Genomic DNA, 23943 nt, shown 5'->3' with positions numbered 1-23943 from the left:
TTCAGTCGACTGGTTTCATGAATTTAATCAACACACCTACACGTGTTACACAGACTACTTCATCCTGTATTGATCTGCTCATTACCAATATTGAAACTATCGTCAACCAAGCTTGTACCATTACCTCAGATGTCAGTGATCACTGTCCTGTGTTTATGTTCTTTTACACAGATCTGAAAAGTTGCAGGCATCCTGAAACGCCAATTTATGTTCAATACATATCAAATAGCGCTCTGGAAACATTCAAGCATGACATTAGTATTCACGATTGGTCCCACTTATACAAGATAAAAGACGCAGATGTTGCGTACACAAAGTTCCGAATTTATAACAATATACGCCTCACATTTTTCTCTCAAAGAAATTAAACATTCAGAAAAGATAAGAAAACCGTGGGTCACACCCGCACATATTAAAATGATAAAGAACAAGAATAAGCTTTACCACGCTTTTCTACATACTCGGCCGCCAGAAATTTTGATTACATTCAAAAGCGCACGAAACAAACTAAACGCTGAGCTTAGACACGCCAAGCGAACATATTATCAGCAACTATTTTCTGAACTTGCAAGGAAACAGCCCAACGTAGTTTGGAAGCTGATAAGTGACATTATGGGCCGCGGCAGAAAGAACGCGTCAGTCAGAAGAATAAACCATAAAGGAAATGAGCTGTCAGGGAACGCACTTGCTGACCATTTCAATAGTCATTTCACGAATGTTGGAATACCTGTGAATCAGATACCTAATTCAGAAACGCCGATAAAGACATGCGCCAACAGTCTTTTTCTTGAGCCTACCGACAAATTAGAGGTTTACAGGACATTCATGAACTTAAACAATAGCAAGGCCTTAGACACAGATAACCTTCAAATAAAACCAGTTAAGTATGTCACAGAATTCATAGCTCCTGTGATTGCTCATATTTTTAACCTGATTCTAGAAGCAGGCGTCTATCCTGATGAAATGAAGAAAAGTAGGGTGAGCGTCATATTCAAGGGCGGTGACAGAAACGACACAAGCAATTATAGGCCAGCCTCTGTCATTCCTGTCTTTTCTTAAGAATTAGAGAAGGTGATATTCACTCGCATGTCTAAATTTTTCCATTGTAAGAATATTATATGTGACGCCAAATTCGGTTTCCAGAAAGGGCGATCAACAGAAACCGCCCTGCTAACGCTTAAGGAAATTATTGTGCAAAATATTCAAGAAAACCTTTTCACTCTCGGCCTGTTTATCGATTTTAGTAAGGCATTTGACTGCCTCAACCATAATATTTTAATTTACAAGCTTTCACTTAGCGGAATCCGCGGAACACCTCTCGCTTTAATAAGGTCGTACTTAGAAAACAGGAAGCAGGCAGTGTACATAGATAATCAGAAATCCCGTTTTTTACCAGTGCAAAACGGTGTACCACAAGGCAGTGTATTAGGGTCTTTGCTTTTTAATATATATATAAATGATATCGTGAACATTGATTTAAACGTAAAATTTATCATATATGCAGACGACAGCAACATAATAATTTCGGGTCCTAATGTAGACGATTTAATTATCAAATGTAATCAAATACTTGACAAATTACACCTCTGGTCCAATTTAAATTGCATTAGGAGAAATCCTAAGAAGACGAAAGTAGTAATATTTAGAGCTAAAAATAAGATAGTCAAAACATGCCATGCTGTCAGATGCCAGAGCCAAGTTCAAGAAGTGAATGAACATAGAATTCTCGGGGTTACGTTTTCTTCGAACTTAAGTTGGGATAAATACATAGAAGATGTTTGTAGAAGACTAGCCGCAGTGACGGGAATCTTATCTCGCTGCCGACATCTTCCAACAAAGGCAAAAATTCATTTATCACGCACTGTTTGCTTCACATATCGACTACTGTGATCTAGTATGGGCTACGACAAAAAGAAACGTTGCAAAGATAGTTGTACTTCAAAAGAGGATCATGCGACATATTGCAAACCTTGACTACCTGTCTCCCACGTGAAGTGCTTTTATAAGCTACATCATCATTGGTGCTGAATATATGTATTCGTATCGCCTGCTCCGCTCTTTTTACTTTTCCACTGTAGCTTTCCAAGATTTTTTCATGAATCTAGGATCTCTAAAGAGAAGACATGTTACACGTAATGATGTCTGGGTCTGCCCGAAATTTCGAAATAATTATAAATTTCAGTCACTACAGCATAATCTGACATTTATTCTAAATGAGCATAAATGTGTGATGAGTTGCGGCGTAAAAGAACTGAGAATTTATTTTCTATTCAAAGAATGAATGGCTATGCATGTTTACCTTTTCATTTGCAAGTGCTGTTTTTCATGAACATGTATGTATTCTATTTTTCTTTATTTCTGTCTGCTTAACTTCTCTTGTTGGTATTGTGCTGTGTTCAAAACTATAAGTACAGTTATTGTAGACACATTTTGGAATAATATGCTGTTTAGTTAATAATTGCATTTCTGCTATTGTATAACTCATTGTTCTTTGCATTTCTTGATGTCAATTAATATGGACACTGCCTGTTGCTGTAAACCACTACTGCCTTTTAGAAGGGGGTCATGGGCCTAGTCAAGCTGTCGAGACAGCTTTTAGCTCTTGACCCTTTCCAGGATCCATTATTTCTGGAAAAAATAATGAATTGAATTGAAAATTGAATTGGCTACTGTACAGATTTGTGTAGAACTCTTCAGCTACTTTAACCATCTTATCCATATTGCTAATGACATTGCCCTCCTTGTCTCTTAACGTGTACATCGGGTTTTTACCTATGCATAGTTTCCTCTTCACCGCTTTTAGGCTACCTCCGTTTTTTTAGAGCATGCTCGATTTTCTCCATATTAAACCTCCTTATGTCGGCTATCTTGCGCTTAGTTATTAACTTCGATAGCTCTGCTAGTTCTTCTGTCTGTAGGGTTTGACACCGTCATGCTTTGGAGTTTCTTAATCAGATATTTCGTCTCCCAAGATAGCTTGCTGGTATCCTGTCGAACCATCCTACCGCCTCCTTCTATGGCACACTACGTAATGACAGCTGTCAAATTATCATTCATTGTACGAACATTAAGATCATCTTCCTCAGTTAAAGCGGAATATCTGTTCTGCAGCGATATCCTGAATTCCTCTATTTTCCCTCTTACCGCTAACTCGTTAATGGACTTCCTCTTCACTAGTTTCTTCCGTTCCCTCCTCAAGTCTAAGCTAATTCGAGACCTCACCATTCTGTGGTCGCTACAACGCACCTTTCCGAGGACGTCCACATCCTGAACGACGCCAGGTTGAGCACATAGCAAGTCAATTTCATTTTTAGGCTCACCATTGGGGCTCTTGCAGGTCCACTTCCTGTTCTCTCCTTTGCGGGAGAAGGTATTCATGATCCGTAAATTATTTCCTATCGGCGAACTCTACTAATAACTCTCCCCAGCTATTCCTAGAACCTATCCTAGTCTCGTACTGCCTGGTCTCTAGTCTGCTTCTTCTCTACCTTGACATTCAAGTCGCCCACCAGTAGCGTACTGGGGTCGTATACTTTGTTCCATGTCTTCATAGAAGCTTTCAATGATCTGGTCATCATGGCTGGATGTAGGCGCTTAAGCCTGCACCAACTTCAGCTTGCACCTCCTATTGAGCCTACCGTATTTACACGATTTCAAGTGGACCTATTTTTCAAAATTTAAAAATCCGAAATGGGGGGGGGGGGGGTCGACTTAAAATCGAAACCAAAGCATCTCACCACAAATAAAGGTGAGACAAACGGGATATCAGGCATGCTACAGTGTGGTTGCATTTTTGCTGCGCAGCTCCGTTGCATCGCTTTTGGTGCTGGCCTTGAGCAGCTGCTATGTCAACGGGCAGAACCGGCATCCCTACCTCGCGCGAGGCAGTCGATGGTGGCTGTCGGGCCGATTCACACGATGGTCCGTTCGCTCACGGCCCGTGCATCACGTGTTCATGTGCCACTAAAAACTGGCCTGTGAACTGATGACGTCAAGCGGATGCGACAGACCAAAAGAGCAGACGACGCGCTGTGTGTACCACTGTTGCCAGATTATTTTAAAGCGTTTGGCAACACTGGTCAAACTGGTTATTCTTCCCAACCCATGACTGCGATTGAATGGTGAAGGCGCGGCCCTTAGTCCTATTCCTCAATGGCCTGGGCCGTCTTGCTAGCGTAGTCAATCGCTTTGTCATGGTAGCGAACGCAGTGTAGCTTGTCAAAACAGCCCGCCAGCTCAACGCCGCTGAGCGAAATGCGGCAGCCGAAATATTGGCAAGAGCAGTGGTTGCCAGAGCTAGCGCGCATGTCTTCGTGGGCCGCCTCTAATTCCCGCAAGGGGAGAGGCACTGGAACTTCCTTGGTTGTCCAGTCCGCAGGCCGACAGCACGCCTGTTGCAATAGCGACTGTACCCCCACTCGGAACTGCAGCGGCGCCGGGGAGTGTCGCTAGCCGACGGAAGAGCCGACACCGCTCACACGTAGTTTCTCTTTGGCTCTGACGCATTTGACTACTGCCGGCAGTGGTTCACAAGTTTTTAATAAAGTGCTTCATCATTTGTGCTCTGGGTCTGGTAAGTAACCGGCGCTCGTTCACGGCTACATTCAAGATGGCCGTCATTCTTTACGCCGAAGAAACGAACTGCGCGCTGGGCCGCAAGTTCGACGTTCGCATCGGGTGAGATACAGGTGTGGAAGCTGCAGCGAGGTAAAGTTTTCAGCTGTTCCACGCGATGCCATAATGTGGCTGTTTGCAAAGTGCGCGATTTCGCTGCACAACGATGTTAGAACGACGAGCTGTGGGACCGCAGCAGTGACCACAAAAGCGCCACTAGTGAGGACGATGGCGCAAGTGTGGACGATTAGTCCAGTGACGAATACATTTCCGTTTTGCCTATAAGCGGAGGCCTCAGGATAGTGCTATTGCGTTCTATTATCAAATGCAAGCATAAAAGACCTCCAAGTCTTTTTTTTTTTTTTTCAGAAGTGATGTGGGAGGGGGGGGGGGGGGGGGGTTGACTTACAATTACGATAGCTGTCATCCTGTCGTTAATACTATAGCACTCCTCTATGTTGCCAACTATATCCTGATTAATGAGGAATCCCACACCCAGTGCTAGTCTACCCACTGATCTGTGATACCAGAGTACATGCCCATCCTTTAGCACTGTATATACCTCACCTGTCCTCCTAACTTCACTTAAGCCCTATGACATCCCATCTAATTCCCGCTAGTTCCTCGAACAGCACTGCTAGGCTAGCCTCACTAGATAAGGTTCTAGAGTTAAACATTGCCAAGTTCAGATTCCAATGGCGGCCTGTCCGGAGCCAGAGATTCTTAGCACCCTCCACTGCGTCACAGGTCTGACCGCCGCCTTGGTCAGTTGCTCCGCAGCCGCTGGGGACTGAGGGCTAATTGGCTTGTTCATAAAAAGTTGTGGCCAAGGACTACACCAAGGTGGCCAAATCCTGTTCTGGTGAGGGAGTACATTGTCTGTTCTGGTCACCGAGATCAGGCCGCACCCCAGGCCTGGATATGCAATTCTGTGGACACGCGGAGTTTTTTTTACTAATATGGCTATTACTAATGGCCAGCTACAGATCTGCAATTGCAACCAGGAGCCTATCTGTAATAATTAAAATATTAACTATTAGAATTTAGTTACTTAACCCCTTTACTAGTATGCAGTACAGCACTTCATTAGCACAGCCAAGACAATCACATAAAAAACAAATATTAACAAACTGGACACTGAGTGCCCAGACCTGAGCTTGAAGGAGGAGCTGAATCAAGGGTGAACATGCAGCATTATTCCACCTGCACATTCCCGGGCCATTGTCTTGAAGCACGCAGCCATCCGTTGATAGAAGCACATTGTGTTCTTAAACCTCATTGCACTTCTACTGGATGAAGTACATGAGGACTCCTTGGTCCTAGGAACCTACCTTGTTCACTTCACATCAGTGTGGCAACTCAATCCAGCCGGGTTTCACACAATGGGAGAGGCGTGAAACCTAAGCAGCCTCTGTCATGGCAGTGTTGAATGGTTTGTGTGCACCTAGTAGAGGCAGACTAGAACAGCACACTGATATGGCAACAAGTGGCAATATAGACTGCAAAGTTGTGGAACTCGGCACATGTATTATCACCACGCAGGCACACAAGTCCAAGTACCTTGCTGGAATGTTCAAGCCAGGATGGCTGAGTTAGGTATGTTGACAGCAAAAGAACTGTGTGAAGGGGACAGGGACAACACTGATGACTGCTTCAGCAGAAAAGACAGTCTGGCTCGATAAAAAAGGAGTTCCATGGCTGCACTGTAGGGACTTGAACTCTGATAGACCGTGGGCTGTTTTGTGCAACCAACAGAAGCAGCAGTCACTTTACTGCTGTGCTTCTGCAAAAAGGAAGACTGTGCCACCACTGGTGCAGCCACTCATCTGAGCCATCACATTCCTTGTGGGCTACGTTAGGAGGACCTGCAAGACCATGAACGCACATGCACTTTTACTCGCACACCATCATTCAGATCCCCACAGTGCACGGACAATGGGGAGCCCCAATGCGGTGCATTCCTTCTCGTGTGTTCAGTTGGATGATCTCTCTGCCACAGTCCCTTCTGTATCCCCTCACTCAGTTCCTTACACTGTTATACTCGCTTGGGAGTTGGACAAAGATTTCAGAATATTAGAAATATGGTGCACAGCCGGTCTTTCATCAAGCATCCCTACACAATCAGGCTAGACGTGTCTTCCAGTCCATACAGCTGGCCAGCAAAACATGATCGCACTCCGACCGCAGCATCAAAGGAATGAGGATGATGAGGATGACTGCACAGTTTGTGGAAACCCACTCGGAAGCCACTCAGATTCTTTCTTCAAGGTGGTCCTGAATCCTCCTCAATTCTCGCATGATGACGCGGTTGAATGGATCTCTGCCATGAGATGACGTCGAGGCCGACCTTTGCTTACGAGTGCTCCTCTTTTGGGCCACTGGTACTGCCCCTGCACCACCTGTCTGCAGAGAAATAGAGAGAGGGGCAGAAAATATGTTACGAGTAACTACTAATCATTTATTTCTTACTTCATTTACTTGTCTACCATGTCAGTGAACAGCTAGAGCCACAGTTATTATTGGTGCACACTTCAGACATATCACACTCAAGGGAAGCTTGAACGCACTAAAGGACAAGTAGCAGTGCCACACTTCGTGTAGGCTAAATTTAAGGAATGTGCATTGCAGCTACAATATATCGGTGTTTTCATCAAAAAACTGGTAGAGACACTTAAGACTGCTTGCGTGTGAGAAGGCGTAAGCCCGCCCACTCACTTTGTGAACGCAGTCGCGGCACTGCAGCGTGACGTGACCCGACGATACACAGCTGGAAATTCTACTTCCGCGTGGCTCTATGTAGCTGCCACCCCGCACCCGCCTCCAACACCAGCTGCCGCATCAGGTTGCGTTCGGATCTGCCGACCGTCTGCAAGAGGTCATTCTCGACTTTACATTCATAGATCCCTGGGAGTCCTCATACCACTCCTGGCGCAATGGCGCAGCGGTTAAGCAGTGTGTAACTGCCCTGCGATGGCAGGTGCTGCCAATGGTGGGGTTTGTGCGATCCAGGCTCCCGAGCAACCTCGCACCATCAATCACTAACTTAACTGCCACCTACCAGGTTTCATGAGGGTGCCATATTTTATCTGTACCATCAAGGGTTATCGCACAACACAAACACCACACACACATGTGGGTTTTCGCTGAATGGAGCATGTAAGGTTTATATCTTAAAAATGCAAAAAATTAATTTTTAAATTTTGAGGTTAACGTCCTAAATCAATTTGCATGGGCTATGAGTGACGCTATAGCAGACGGCTCCAGATTAATTTACACCACATTTTTGAGTTTCGCCTCCATCGAAATACAGCCGCCACTCTGGCCAGGATCAAACCCGTGACCTTAGGGAATCTGCAGCCAAACACCGAAGCCAATGAGCCACAGCAGCGGTTTCACACACACAAAAAAAAAAGCGGTAAAGGCATCATTTTTCAGTACATTAGGATAAACCGATTCCAAAGTGCCAGAGCAATCAGGCAGGTTATGTGCGCACTCGTAAAATAAAAAAACAGATCCCATTTTATGGCATTGGCTATTCTTGGCTCTAGCCCAGATTGCACCGGACGAATGCACGGATATTAGGAGCATTCCCTGGTGGCAGTCGCCTCCATGCTCGGTATTTCTTTTTCCTAACATTTCTCTAACCAATATAACTTAATGGTATTACCTAAAAATTTATCATTTTTATTTAAATACAAATGTATTGTTGATTTGTGTTGGGTTCAATGGAGCATAAGCAGCTAAGGCTATCATGCTGTGCCCAGTTCAAGGTGTAGGAAAAATTGTTTTCTGCAGATTTTTACTAAAAACAGTGGTGTAGAGGGCCTAAATTTTTGTACTGCCTAGTAATGGGAGAGGAAAGAAATTTTATAAATAGAAAATAGTAAAAGCTTTAAAGAAGGCCGGGTAAGCTCGGCAGCTGTCAATTGGCTGGGCAAGGATTTAGAGGCTCCCAAACAATCAAATGAAGCCTTCTACTCAGGAATGAGAAAACGGCTGAAGTGTATCATATAATACAGCAAAGCAATGGATCAAAATTTATAGTTTCTCATGAACACCTGTTTCTTTTAACAAGCTAAAAACACAAGACATGTTAACAATGGCATTTTCACCAAAGAGCAGCGCTGGATGTAAAAGAATGTATTCATTATAAAATTTAGTAAAGTGCTTCTTTCTTAGTTTTCCAAGTTCTGAACAAGAGAATAAAATATGGTTTAGTGTGAGCACGTCTCCACATCTTTCACAAAGAGGTTCGTCTTGTTCCATCAGGAAAGAATTAAGTGTAATGTGTGTGTATGTCCAATGCAGAGAAAAAGTTACTTCTACAAATCGTTCCTGGTGCCCACACGTCTTCCATTCACCGAAGACAGGCTTTACTAAGTGCAGCTTGTTCGTTGTTCCATGAAGCCTGCCATTTTGCTCTCAGTTTACTTTGGACAAACTTGATGCAGTCTTTATGTGGCATGTTTACTTGTTTTACTTTACCATTACGGGCAAATGCGGCATATGCATCGGCGCTCTTGTTCCCGCCGATTCCCACACGACTGGGAACCCAGCAGAACTTTTCAGTGCGAAAGCATTACTTGGCTATGTCGGCGGTTTCATGTCCGCAGCCCTTGCGTTGAGGAAGAAGTAGGAGCAAAAGAACGATTGTATGTGATTGAGGATGATAAAAAGTCGCTGCGCTTCAAATTTGGTTGCTGCTGAATAATTACTGAACTAGCGGCAAAAAGTGAATTACACGTCGAAATACTCCTGGACATCGATATAGTGGGTGGACGTCAAAACAGCCATGGACGTTGAAATCAAGTGGAGAAGACGGTAAAACCGTAGAAAAAAAAAACGTAAAAAATAGTTCAAACACATTGAAAGTGTCAATTAAACAAAATTAATTACAAACCATTAATTAATTAATGCACCGAAGAAAAAAAACGTGCTACAATGATTAAACGTGGTGGCGACGAACCAACATGGCTGCCATGGTAACATGTGACATGTCGCCTCGTTGAAATAGGGTCACTGTTATGTCAGAGAGGGCGGCGCCTCGGTGGCGCGATGGAAAAATACCTTCTACAATGTTCATGCACATCGGCTCTGAATCGGTGCTTCGACCTTCCGTCAGTCGTTGCCTCGCCGCCATCGAGTGCACGCATTCCTTTCGTATGCGCCGAATGGTGCGGTATCTCGTAGTATGGTTATGTGTGCCTTGACGCATTCTCTTTCGCATTCTTCCATTGCAGGGTGATCTCTTAATGTTTTGTACATTCTTGTGTATCAACTTTTATTACATTATGTATTGTTTCCTATTAAGGGTTCAACTGCGGTTAAGGGCTTATTGCTGCAATTACGCTAAAGGAGTCAGTGTAGATAACACTGTTCTCTATGTTTTTCTTCATTTGTTCTACAGCTACAGCAATGGCGAAGCGTTCGGCTGTAAAAATTGAAGTGCACCGAGGCAGCCTGGCTACTTTCTCCCATTTCCCTTGTATTATCACACTCCCTACATAGAGTGCTATTTTAGAATCGCTTGTGTAGAAATCAGTGTAATTCTGGTATTTTTCACTTCCTGAAAAAAACTCCTGCTGTATACATTGCTGTGGGGTTTGCCTTTTGCGAATGTGTGTCAGTGCGAGATCACATACAGCAGGAAACGTGCACCAGGGTGGCAACGAACCGGGTCTGCGGGCAACATCGGGAAGTGCATCTAGTAAGTTTATTTCATTGCATCTTTCTTCGAAGCTGAGGAGGAGTGGTCTGGCAGCTTGAGGTTCGTTAGTAAAGAGTGCTCTGGATGAGCATTTAGTAACTATGGGGTAACACATATGTTTTGGTAGCGACGTTATTTTCAGTACCGCTGGTAAGCATTGTTCTCCTGTTGGTGAGGGGCGGTTCATTTGCTTCTACGTGAAGACTATTTACAGGGGATGTTCTGTATGTAGCAGTTGAAAGGCACAAACAAAGGTTTTTGTACTATATCCAGCCTTTTAAGATACGATGGCCTTGCTGACCCATACACTATGCATCCATAGTATAAGGAGGAGCACAATACCGAGCGATAGATGTGCAATAGGCACATCTTAGCAGACCACCAGCTTTTTCGTGACAGTACTTTGAGTATATTGCCGCGAACCTTTGCAGTGTTTGTTTGTTCATTCTTCAAAGCTGCCGCTTCATCGCTTTGTTTGCGATGCAAACTAGGTAAATCTAGTTTGCATCGCAGCCAGGCAGAGCTGATTCTATGTTGTTCCAGAATGTTCTAGTAACTTTGCACACTTTATCTCGAAAGTTCGATATCAGCTCTAAATTGAGCACGGCCGCCAGCGGCGGGCCATTCTGCTCAATGACCGCCGAGCACGCTTGTTGCTACGCCACCACCGAGTGATTCAGTCCATTGTGGGCACAAGTCAGCCCAAATAAAGAGTTTTGTTTAGACACCATTTTCGCAGCCTTTCTGCTCTCCGGAGTGCAGTCACCACTTCGTGACAATATTCAGGAATTGGGTTGCTCTCTTTTTCAAGGATTTTGTGTGCGGTAAGAATGTGAGCTTTTTGTCAAAAGGTAGGCCTAAAAATTTGTTATTGTTTCACTGGAAGTACAGTTTCATTCAAGTGGAGGGTGGGATCAGTCTGCAGTCCTCTTTGGAACGAGAGAAGAACAGCAACTGTTTTTTGTGGGGAAAGCCTAAATGCACTTCTGTCTGCCCAAACTGCTAATTTGTTTATTGTAAACTGCATCCGTCTCTCATTAGTTGAAAAGCTAGAAGATATGCATGCAATTTGAACATCATCGACATAGGCCGAGTACATAATGGAGTGTGGAATTATGCTGGCTAAGCAATTCATTTTTACAATACAGTAGCATCCCTGAGGCACACTATTCTCGTGAGTGAAATCCTTCGAGAGGGTAGCACCAAAACAAACTTGGAATGAATGTTTGGACACAAAGTCACTCAAACATTTCAGCATCCTCCCGTGGATGTCAAGCTCTGCCAGGTCACGAAGAATCCCAAACCTCCAAGTTGTGTCATGGGTCATTCCACGCCAAACGTCCCAGACGCTGCACTCGACCATCTCCAATTTGTTAAAAAAAAAACCATGGAAAGTTATGCTAATGTGCTTAAGGAAAGCCTGAAATATTTTTGCCGGAAAAAATTTATTGGTGCGGTGATTGCAGTTTGAATATTTAGAAAAGGTGAGAAACCAAGCACTGTTCAATAAGTAAAAAAAAAATTCTAACTTTTAGAAAACACCTCGCAATCTTTTTAATTCACATTTGCACAGATTCTGGCTTTCGATATAATTCGGAGCGTGCAGCTTTACATGGCAGAAATATTTTTAAAAATCAAAAAAAGTGCTAAAATGTACCATTTTTATCGTTTTTCGTTGTAAATATCAACTTGCTCTCGGAAATTCGGAAATAGTCGTTTTTTGTTTCTCTAGATGTCTAATACCTATAAGATATGTTACAGGAGATGAAACTGTGTACATCTTAGTAAAAGAACACTAAAGCTGAAAAAAGTGTGTTTTGAGCCAAAAACACGAGTTCATTTCATCCTGAGGTAGTCCAAGTAAAATTACAAACAATAGCGAGTTACATAGAACAGTTTATTGCCTTTCATTTCTGAAATTTTTATCAAGGCAATTTTTGTTTAAAGCGAGAAAAGAATTTTTGAATTCGAGCTCTCGGGCCGCAAGTTGTGTCATCTCTTAACGCTTTTTCACCACAGAACAAGGCACCCGGCATGGCACGACACCTATGGCCAGATAACAACCTCAGTTTGCTGCTGTACTCTAATGTGGATTTTTAGGGCTGGAGCTAAAGAAGATGTAGGCTTCGGCACACTGTCGCATCTTTATCTTTTTGAACATGTGTTGTGAACATTTCACGAGAGGGCAGTGACCTAGGCTGCGCGCCCTGTTTCATTTTGTTTTGGTGCACGCCGTTAGAAGGAAGGGGAGCAGTTCGAACACTTATGCCCTTCGGTTGGTCTCCCCATTCGTCCTTGCAGTTTCCCTCTCCACTCCGGACCATGGGGCTCTCTGCCGGCCTTGACCTTGGCCCCTGTCCCCTTGGCAAAGGATTGCGCAACCACCTAGGGAGGAATTCTGGGGTGAGGGGAAAACTTGACATCAGTTCTGAGCTTTCCTATTCGTTAAAACTGACGAGCTGCAGTTAGCAGTTTATTTTTACGTGTGGAAAGGGGGGCGGGCATCTTGGTACTGGACATGCGATGGGGGCGGTGCCCGAGGGCTTTTTGTCTCTCACTACTCCTAGCTGACAGGCGCTCGGTCTGGCCGAGCGCGGGGGTAGCATCCGTTGAGAGCTGGTGCAAGGCGCGCCCGTTCAACTGTTGGGACGCGGTGTCCCTCGTTTCTGTGTAGGCGGTCGGCTAGGCCAGCCGCGGATAGTCGTGGGCATATACTGACTCTTGTACCCATCTGTAAATAGCCTGAATAAAAGTTCTTCGTTTCTCACTAAATCGCTTCACCTGAATCATTTCATCGAGAAGCCTTCAAGCGGTGCATCCAGTTTCTGGAAACCACCGGACCAACAACACCGGCAAACGTTACTGGCGCAGTCGATAGAATTGGTAAACTGCAGTGACCCCGAGAAATGGACGAAGACATCCAGAGAACGACGACGTTCGGCATCCAAGGCGAGATACCAAAAGGATTAGAAGCTACGGGTACGAAGCTGCGAACTGCATTGGGTGTGAAACGCCGAAGGCAAGGCCTTGGACAGACACAGAGTGGTATCCCTGAGCAGTGGCGGCAGTTGGAAAATTCAAGCGGACATGGCCTTCAGCGGACAGAAAACGGCATCCCCAAGTAACGGCAGCAGCTAGCGGCTTCAGTGGGCACCTGGTACAAGCTCGCCACCATCCCTGTACGAAAAGAGGACCCCGAGTGCAGCTCCGAATGAGTTCCCTGGTTCCTTTGTTTTCTTAGCGGCCACTGTTTGAATAGGGCTTGCGTAGTTAATGATAACCCAATTTGGGCATCTTAACCCCGACAGGGCATCTGCGATGGACAGCGGTAGTAACAGTGGTGACAGTGAGGACGGTGGAGACAAGGGCAGCAATGAGGCGTCGGGGTCACGGCATTGCCAAGACATTGAGAAAGAGTTGGAATTGTATGAAAAAAAAGATAACAGCCTTACAGCTCGAGATGCAAATCATGCGTGCTCAAAGACAGAATGCGGCGCCTTCCGAGGACGAGTGGTTGAGACAGCACGCTAAGCAACTCGCCGGCAAGTTCCCCAAATTGCCTGCAGACGGTGAAGTACCTGTCTGGTTTGAGTCAGTGGAATGCTCGCTCATGGCTTACAACGTTCCGAAGAAACATTGGGCACAGCTTGTGTTCCCAGTGCTGGCTGGGCGGTACCACGGAGCAGCACGGGAACTACGACGAGTTGAAACTTTCAGCCACAGAGTATCAAAGGCGGTTTTCTGAGGCCACCAAGCGCCGCGAAGAAACCTGGAAGGCTTTTGTCACACGCGTCCAGAGTTCATTAATTTTTATTTAAAGTCACGATGCGTGTCGTCTTTTGATGGATTACTGAAGCTACTGGTTGCGACCAGCTCAAGGCGGGGCTATCAAAAGAAGCACATAAATATGTCAAGCTCCACGAGGGTGAGAAATGGCTGAATGCGGATGAGATAGCTGCACTGCTACAGACATACGAGGAAACCACCGGGAAGGGAAGCGCTCAGAGGAAAGCCGACAACTTAAAAGGTTTTGACACGCCCCCAAAACCGAGAACTGAAGGCCCACCTACGCAGAAGCATGGAGCAGAGCGATGAGGACAGAATAGCCACAGTCAGGCCAGGAGGAGAAAAGAAAAAGGCATCGCGGTCGGGTGGCTGTTTCCGGTGCGGAAGCTGTAGACATGTTGCGAACTGCCCATTTAATCGCGAGAACCCAGCTCTCAGACGAGAGAATCCCCCGCGCGATGATAGGCTAACGGCACGCGTGTCCACCCATGCCTTGGAATCCACACGTCCAGCGCTCAGGGACGTTAAAATCTGCTGCAAAGAAGCAGTTATTGGCGCTATTGTGGACACTGGTGCAGATATCACCGTAGTGCGCGAAAGCCTTGTACCTGAGGAGTTCGTATCCCCACATGGGACGATCGATCTCATCTCTGCTTTCGGAGAGAAGGTAGAGGCAAAACTGGCAGTCAATCTGTTGGCGCTGCATCGTGGTGCTCCACTGATCGAAAATGTGGACGATGCGACACGGTTGTGTGCGCTCACCGACAAGCTCACACACACAGACTGTCTAATTTCCGCAGACGCATGGGAACAGCTGCACGACTCGCGCAAAACGGACAGTGAGGGTCTCGTGCAGGTGGTTGGAACTCTTTCGTCGCTGGCTGAAGACAGCCCAGATAGATCAGGGCCAGATGAGGGCACCGAGCCCGTCTTGGCATTCGCAGACGAAACCCTGCCCCAGCAGAGGGTTGACAGTAATGAGGTCGAGCCATCACAGGCGGGCGGGGTGGCACGGCTGAGCTTATTGGGGCACAGAAGTTTCGGGTGAAGCAGCATGAGGATGAGACTCTGCGTCAGGCCTGGCAGAACGGCAAGCAAGGAAAGGCGGGCATGTCTATCGCAGACGAAGTTTTGTATCATAAAGACCAGGTGCTAGGCCAAGGGGTACAGCAGTTAGTACTGCCAAGATTACGGCGCGAGGCCGCAATCAGCCTAGCACACGAGTCCTATTGGGGGGACACCTGGGCTTTCACAAGACTAAAGCTCGCTTAAAGTGCAGTTTCTACTGGCCGGGCATTGAGTCGGATATTCGCAAACACTGTGACAGCTGCCATAGCTGTCAAGTGCGTTCAGACCACCGGCGAACCGATAGGGTACCGATAACGGCTCTCACTCGCCCAAGTTCCCCTTTCAGAAAGTGAACATAGATATCATTTTCAGTACCACCTCTGCACATGTTACATTTTTGAACCCTTGTCTGCTAATCAGTTTTCCCGTTTTCTTCCTGTATATATAGCGTGATGGCCACAGTGTACCTGTGATTGTTCCCTTTTCATTTTTCAATGCTCTTTTAACAATTGTTTTGCCTTCTTCACTGTTATATTTCAAATGTTCCTATTGTTTGTGATTTCGTATTTTTGCTCCCCCCTTATGTAATGCCCCACCTAGGGGTCCTTAAGGGAAAATAAATGATGATGATGATGATGATGATGACTGAGCCGTCGCCTGGCCAAGGACATTATTACGCGCTTTGCATAATAGATCTGTGTACGCGTTGGCCAGAATTAGTCTGCCTTAGGTCTTTGTCCGCCAGGGCAACCTGCGACTTTGGAGAAATTGAATATACCCCGCGTTCAAGCAACGTCCCGGAGGACCGGGTAATGCTTACGCCGGATAAAACAAGCCACTTAGACAGGAATGCAGCGGAGCTGGTGCACGCCACGCTCGAGCAGCACCAGGCATTATTTGCGAATGAACCGTCGATTGCACACGTGGGCGAGCACAGCATAAAGCTCACGGAGGGGGCAACTCCAAGGTGAGGCCACCCTTATAGGATCCCAGAGGCTTTAAAAGACGAAGTAACTAGGCAAATCCATGAGCTCCTTGGAAAAGGCCTCATCTACCCCTGTAAAAGCCCTCTTATACACCCGATCGTGTGCTTTCCCAAAAAGGGCTGGTCTGTACGTCTTTGCATAGACTACCCAGCACTGAACGCGATGACCGAGATGGACGCATTTTTTATGGGTTGCCCCCAGGAGCTGATCATGCAAGTTGGAGCCGTGAGGTTCACAACTCTTCTGGCAGGTGCCACTCGCTGAGGATTCTCAGCTTCCGACAGCGTTAATCTCGCACCTAAGTCAATTTGCCTGGTGGGTGATGCCTTTCGGTCTTAAGAACGCAGCAGCAACCTTACAAAGGAACATGAACCAGTTGCTAGCCAGGCAGGAAGAATACGCTTGCGCCTATCTAGACGATACCGCCGTATTCAGCCAATCTCTAGAATCCCATATCCATTATTTAAAGCATGTGTTTTGCACTCTGGAGGAGGTAGGCCTGCACGCTAGCTGGGAGAAGTGCCAGGTGGCATTACCCTCAATCCGCTAACTGGGGCACGTTGTCGGCTCAGGCCGACATGGCCCAGCCAAAGAGAAAATTGAGGCTACTGAAGGAATTCAAGCCCCTAAGACAAAGAAAGAATTGAGGAGCACCTTTGAGCTGTGCGGCTACTACCGTAGCTATGTTCCCAATTTTGCAGAAATCGCTCTGCCACTAACACGCCTGATGGGCAAAGGCCTGCCGAACAAGATTCCGAAGCCAGATGACGTGGACAGAGCATCTCGGTCATCGCGTTCAGCGCTCGGTAGTCTATGCAAAGACGTACTGACCAGCCCTTTTTGGGAAAGCACACGATCGGGTGTGTAAGAGGGCTTTTACAGGGGTAGATGAGGCCTTGTCCAAGGAACTCATGGATTTGCCTAGTTACTTCGTCTTTTAAAGCCTCTGGGATCCTTTAAGCCCTGAAAGCCCTGAAGAAAGCTCTATGCGAGGTTGTTTTACTGGCCACTCCGGACCCATGAAAGCGGTATCTGCTTTTTACAGACGCGTCGCCAGTAGCAGCCAGTGCCTGTTTAGCGCAGCTTTCCGACAGCGGCACTGAGGCGCCGATAGCCTTCACCAGTCACAAGTTCACATCATTGCAGATGCGGTGGGCTGCAATCGAGAGGGAGGCATTCGGGGTAATCTGGGCATTAAAAAAGTTTGAAATGTGGGTGTTCGCCACCACCGTGACTGTCATCACTAACCACAATCCGCTCTCCTTTCTTACGAGCAGCGTGCCCAAAGTGCAAAGCTTACGCGCTGGGCTCTTGCGCTCCAACACTACGTTGATTGTCACCATTGAACATCGCAGAGGGGCCGACCATGCTAACGCAGATGCCTTGTGTAGGGTACCCAACGCTTGTTGGGATAGTGCACTGGCCGGCGTCCCCCAGTGTCCGCTGGGGATAGTGGACCAGGGAAATGTGTGCATGGACAACAAACTGAACTCGTACACAAGAAAGGTGCACGTCGATCGAACGAAGTGTGGGATCTCTGTGCGTGTTTTTTCTCTCTCTATTTTGTGGACCCTAGTAGCGTGTACCTGTGTAAGTGTATGACGAAGGGTCGCAGCATGTGGGCTCGCAGGCTTCGGTTGCTTGCTCGTGTAGAGGTGCTCAACCGCCACTTGCCGAACACTTTTTGTTGTTTGTTGCCCCCGCTTATCTCTGAATAGATTAGCCAAGTCTTGGGGGGAAGGTGTAGGGTTTGGTGTCACCCTGTTGCATCTTTATCTTTTTGTACATGTGTTGCGAACATTCCGCGAGAGGGCAGTGACCTAGGCAGCGCGCCAATTTTATTTTGTTTTGGTGCACGCCGTTAGAAGGGAGGGGAGCAGTTCGAACACTCATGCCCTTCAGTTGGTCTCCCCGTTCGTCCTTGCAGTTTCCCTTGCCACTCTGGACGGCGGGGCTCTCTGCCGGCCTCGACCTTGGGCCCTTGTCCTCTTGGCGAAGGATTGCACAACCACCTAGGGAGGAATTCCGGGGTGAGGGGAAAACTTGACATCAGTTCTGAGCTTTCTTATTCGTTAAAACTGACGAGCTGCAGTTAGCAGTTTATTTTTACGTGTGGAAAGGGGCGCGGGCATCTTGGTACTGGACCTGCGAAGGGGGCGGTGCAACTACTCCTAGCTGGCAGGCACTCGGTCTGGCCGAGTGCGGGGGTAGCGTCCATTGAGAGCTGGTGCAAGGCGCGTCAGTTCGACTGTTGGGACGCAGTGTCCCTCGCGGTCGGCTAGGCCAGCCCCGGATAGTTGTGGCCATATACTGACTTTCGTACCCATCTGTAAACAGACTGCATAAAAGTTCTTCGTTTCTCACTAAATCACTTCACCTGCAAGTCATTTCATCGAGAAGCCTTCAAGCGGTGCATCCAGTTTCTGGAAACCACCGGACCAACAACACCGGCAAACGTTACTGAAGATATCGCGTGACATTTGGCGGATGGTATGCAATGAATAAGATCGTTTTCGCTTTTGAAGTCCGAACAGATCCACTTTGGTGCGGGGCAGCCAAGAGAAGAAAAACTGATGATGGCCTCGCTCTGTTAGGCCAGGGTATACGTAGCGAAAGCGCGGCGACATCTGGTCTGGAAGGGTTAATATATGAAAGGCACGCATTCACTACATGCGCCTTTATTCACAATGAAACGTTGAGCCGTCATGGCGGAGTGGTAGCGTCTCCGCCTCAAACGCCAAAGGCCCTGGTTCGATTCCCAGCCTAGACACAGTTTTATTTTTTTATTATTCAGTAAGTGTGCAAGGGTTTCAGTGGCTCCCGCCACGTGGTTGGTCACGTGGTGCGGAGCAGCTGCCAGCGGCATGGCGCCGTGGCTGGTCATGTGGTTGCTCACGTGGTGCGGTGCAACCACGGTGGGTCTGCGAGCACGGCGAAACTGTGAGTTCGTGGCCAATGTAGCTTTCGATGTAAAAACGAAGTTATTCAGTGTGCTGTCTTGCATGGACCACTAGAAGAGAACTACCAGTCGGTGTGGCAGGCGTATCACAAGTGCTTTATTAATATCCGAAAAACATCACGAAGAGAGCACCTCGGAGCGCACGTGACTGCGCTAAGTGCACACCGCTGCGGCGAGTAATGCGAGGCGCGCTGGCGGTGAACGCGGCCTGCTTGCGCGTGGGTGTGTTGCTCACATGAAGGTGCTTCGCCAGCATAGTGGCTCATCTACAGTTGTCGCTGAAGTATTAATGCAGAAATTGCACTGATTAAATCAAATAGAACCAAGACATCACATTGGAAACAACCAGACATGAGAACCTGACGGCCACAAGGGTCGATACCATGTGGTGCTGCTGCATCGCGGAGTGTTTCAACACTAGATCATTCTGGTCATTTCCAGATCGGCGTCTCACAAGCTCTTATGCTGGTGCTTACGTCTGTCATGGCGCTGACAAGAATGACTGACTGCCACAGAACTACACCAAACGACTAGCTCACTTTAGCATGTACCGCCCCGGCAGCGTTAAGAAAATTTTTCCTACAAATACCTGTACGACTGCTCAACGTTCCTGTGCTTGCCTGCAGTGCAAGCTTCACTTAAGAACAAGAACTCTACATTTCGTATGGCCACAGTGTCGACAGTGTCGTGCTTTGCGGTGAAGAGGCGTTAAGAGACAACAGAACTTGCGGCACGAGAGCTCGAATTCAAAAATTCTTTTCACGCTTTAAACAAAAATTGCCTCGATAAAAATTTCATAAATGAAAGACAATAAACTGTTCTATGTAACTCGCTACTTGTATTTTTACTTGGACCACCTCAGGGTGAAATGAACTCGTGTTTTTGGCTCAAAATGCACTTTTTGCAACTTTAGTATATTTTTTTACTTCGATGTATGCAGTTTCATCTCCTGTAACATTTGTTGTAGATACTAGACATCTAGAGAAACAGAGCGGCTATTTCCAAATTTCAGAGAGCAAGTTGATATTTAAAACAAAATACGACAAAAGTGATACATTTTCATACTTTTTTTAAGATTTTATCAAATATTTCTGCCGTATAAAGCTGCATGCTCCGAATTATATCAAAAGCCAAAATCTGTGCAAATGTAAATTAAAAAAATTGCGAAGCGTTTTGTAAAAATTTGAATCTTTTATTAAGCAATGAGCAGTGCCTGGTTTCTCGCCTTTCTGGATATTCAAACTGCCCACACATCACGAATAAATTTCTTTCGGCAAAAATATTTCAGGCTTTGATTACGCACATTGGGATAAATTTCCATGAATTTTTTTTTAACAAACTGAAGATGGTCGAGTGCAATGCCTGGGACGTTTGGCGTAGAATGACCTTCATATGCTTTTTCCATATCGGAAAAGACAGCAAGGCAGTGTTATCTTTGTATAAACGCCTCTCGGACTGTGTTTTCCAGGCGGACGAGATGGTCAACTGTGGAGCATGCTTTTTAAAACCACATTGGTGGGGATCAAGAAGCCCATGGGATTATAGAAGGAACATTAACCTAATATTGAGAACACTTTCAAAATATTTGCCAAGACAGCATGTAAGTGTTATAGGCCTGTAACTACCAGAGGAGGTCGGTGGCTTTTCTGGTTTTAGGCTTTTTTCCAATTCACTGGTATTTGTCCTAGGGCCCATATCTTGTTAAAAAATTTTAACAGAACTTCTACAGAGGATTCAGATAGACGGGACAGCATTTCATAATGAATTTCATCGAGGCCTGGTGCAGTTTGTTTACCTACAGACAGTACTCTCCGACTTTCTTGAAGTGTAATCAAATTATTGCAAGGCTCGTTTGTGCTGCCTGCTGTAGGGAGCCTTTGTTTTTTGGTTGTTTTTTTTGTATTTTAAGAATGACTGTATTGTGAGGAACTAGAAACTGTAGAAAAATGACCCAAAATGTCTGCTTGTTCTTTAATACTTGTCTGTATACCAGGCCCTCTCAGAAGAATGGGGTGTAGCTGCCATTTATTTTTCTAACCTGCTCCCACATTTTTTTTTGTGTTGTTACTGTGCTGTTTATGGAAGACACATAACTTTGTCAAAAAGTTTTTTCGGCACTCTGATGTATATATCGGGCTTTAGCTTTTGCATTTTTGATAATGATATTCTAGTGAGCTGGATACGTACGAAAAACACCCCAGGCTTTATTTTGTTGGTTTTTGGCTTCCTTGCATTTTTGCGTCCACCACACCTTTGTGGTTCTGGCGCACCACTCCTGTGGACTGGGGTCTAGGCGTGCAGCATCAATGATACAAGTCGTGAGAATTTCATTTAGTTTATCTACGCTAAGTGTTTCTGAGAAAATGCTTTCTAAACTTTTTTTTTTCTTTCTAAACAATGCCCAGTCAGCTAAATGGGGCTTCCATCGTGGTTTAGTTCGGATGACAGGCCGATAAAACTGGCAGGTCATCACTCCAATATGGGTTGTCTAAAACATCCCATTTAAAATCACTAAAAACAAACGGTGAACTAAAAGACGGGTCTAAACAGGCCATTTTCCCCAGGGTTTGGGAACAGTATGTGGCCTTTTTCAATATTTAAAAGACATACATTATTGCAATTGCGAGGATAAAATCTGAGATTATTTGGCCCCTAGAGTCACAGCATTCGCATTCCCAAAAAGGGGAGTGAACGTTAAAATCTCCAACTAACAGATATGGCTCTGAAGTTCATCGATCAGTTCTTGTAGATCATGAACTGGTAATGTGAAATGTGGAGCAAAATATACAGAACAGATTGATATTGTTTTGTAGGTGACGATGCTGACCGCAACCACCTCAAGTTTTATTTTCGGTTTGATTTCTTTAGTACGGATGTCACTTTGGATTACAATTGCGACGCCTCCAGAGAGTCTATTTGCCTGTTCGTGATCGCGTCTGAAAGTTTTATAATGTTTCAGGATATTCACATGTTGTGGAACAAGATTGGTTTCCTGAAGGCATGAAGCTACGGTGGACATTGACCCTGAAACATGTGTTATGTCACTGTAATTCTTCAGCAATCCCCTGCAGTTCCAATGAATTAAATAAGTCACGTTTATGTTTTGTGGTGGGAATAAAAGGGATTTACTTCTGGACTGGGCCCATTATCTGTCTCTTTTTCGCTCAAGAGAGCTGTTCCGCCACCGCAAAGCGGGCGGACAGGGAGTTGCATCCATCACTTCGCTAGATGTGCTGGAGGACGCGGGGAAAGCCGCGGGTATGTGTATTTCAGGCCTCCCTCGACTGGGGGGAAGTCCTGCGGGATGCCGACCCGTGGACCAGCACTCCCTCCTTTGGGGATGGCAGAGCAGCCTTCGCTCTCCCTGCCTTGGGCGTGGATGACACTGCCATAGGCTCGGTGAAAGTGGCCTCGGCATGTGTCAGAGTGCTATGTGGTGAACCGCCCCTGCACATCACATCAGCAAAGTTGGATTTTGCTGTGAAGGAGAATGTGTTGGTAAGCGCAAATCGCCTCCTTGCTTCTTTAAATGAAATGTTTTCCTTGGCCTTCATGGTGATTATTTCCTTTTTCCAGGACAGACACGCTCTGGAGTATGCAGAATGGTCTCCTTCGCAGTTTGCGCAGTGCAGGGCTGTGTCCCATTCCTCAGAAGGATGGTCCTTCAAAGCGCATTTCGTGAAAGTTTTGCAGCCGTGGCAACCCTGTGAGCCATGGCCAAACTTCTGACAATTGAAACATTGGTGGGGATTGGGTATGTAGTGCCTGACGTTACCTTTCATGTCTCCAACTTCGATAGTTTCAGGCAAGGTCCTGATGTTAAACAGGAGATCTATGTGTTTAGTGTTTATTTCTTTGTTATCCTTGTGGATTTTGAACCTGTGAACTTTAAGAGATCGGTGGGGGGTCACGGAGACAGGGATGTCCGTTATAGACGCTTTGAGACTTTCGAGCACTGGATGTTGTCGTGCAAATTCTAGCAGTCAGTTGCTGCTGGCCATCTTTGATACTTTATAGCCAGGGCCCAAGGCATCTCTTATCTCTTAAGCACTTCGACACAAGGAACGGGCGGGGATATTATTCAGGCCTGTTTTTAGTCGCTTTTATTACAGATCACATGAAACTTTGAGAATGTTGTGTGTGTGTGTGTGGGGGGGGGGGGGGGAGAGTCATGAAATGTGTATGTTACGCGGTCACAGTGCCAGCCGCTCATCGTGGAGGCCAACTAGGGGACAGGACAGCAACTTGCAAGCAAGACCTGCCCACGCCAGCTGTACACGCAACTATAACCTAATATGATGCAACTCAGGGTAGTTAGCCACCCTGAAAAGGAAAAACCAAAAAGGGAGGAGACAGGAGAGTTGTAAGAAAGAGATAGGATAGAAAAGTGAAACAGAGGGGACGACAGGAAAAGGTGACTGCCGATTTTCCATGGTCGGGCCAGGCCAGAGGTGCCGTCTACAGGAAGCTGGGGCCAAAGTAGTGTGCTGTTGATCACACAGCTGATCACGCACACAATGGCATTACGGGACAACAATCACCAGCAGTGATGTCATTCAACTTCAAAAATTTTGTTTCTCATCTAAATCACAAAGTTGCTCGAATAAAACCCGCAGAGCTTAATTACAATCATACAGTCAAACCCACAATACCGAAGTGCTATGGAAATATCAGTGTTATAACCGGGTTGTGCCGAAAAAAAAAAAAAAAAAACAGAGCATGACAAACTTTAGAGCATTTAATGACAGGAAAGTCCGGGGCGGGGGCTTGATTGTTGATTGATTGAGCCTGTAAAAGCTCGTTAATTCAAACTTCATGGGTCT

At 46.1% G+C, this 23943-nt stretch overlaps 1 protein-coding gene and 1 long non-coding RNA gene across 5 annotated transcripts in view; one reads left to right on the top strand and one right to left on the bottom strand.

The window, feature by feature from the left end:
- Window positions 1-5: 5 nt before the first annotated feature.
- Window positions 6-23943, bottom strand: part of LOC144098256 (uncharacterized) — a 41111-nt gene continuing 17173 nt past the window's right edge. For 3 of the 4 annotated variants that reach the window (XM_077630768.1, XM_077630764.1, XM_077630763.1), the window contains one exon: window positions 6-7017. In XM_077630768.1, coding sequence (XP_077486894.1) covers window positions 6900-7017 — 118 coding nt within the window. In that variant the 3' untranslated portion in view covers window positions 6-6899. Of the gene's footprint in view, window positions 7018-18015; window positions 18174-23943 lie in introns of those variants that run through there. The other variant, XM_077630765.1, reaches the window with a different exon arrangement.
- On the top strand, window positions 9656-23909 carry LOC144098257 (uncharacterized). The gene is made up of 3 exons (XR_013307149.1): window positions 9656-10321; window positions 12623-12724; window positions 22697-23909. It is a non-coding gene; the product is annotated as an uncharacterized LOC144098257 (long non-coding RNA).

The sequence above is a fragment of the Amblyomma americanum genome, chromosome 7 (assembly GCF_052857255.1).
Source record: "Amblyomma americanum isolate KBUSLIRL-KWMA chromosome 7, ASM5285725v1, whole genome shotgun sequence".
Classification (NCBI taxonomy): Eukaryota; Metazoa; Arthropoda; class Arachnida; order Ixodida; family Ixodidae; genus Amblyomma; species Amblyomma americanum.
The sequence above is the reverse complement of the archived record's forward strand: the minus strand, read 5'-3'. Positions and strand labels throughout refer to the sequence as shown.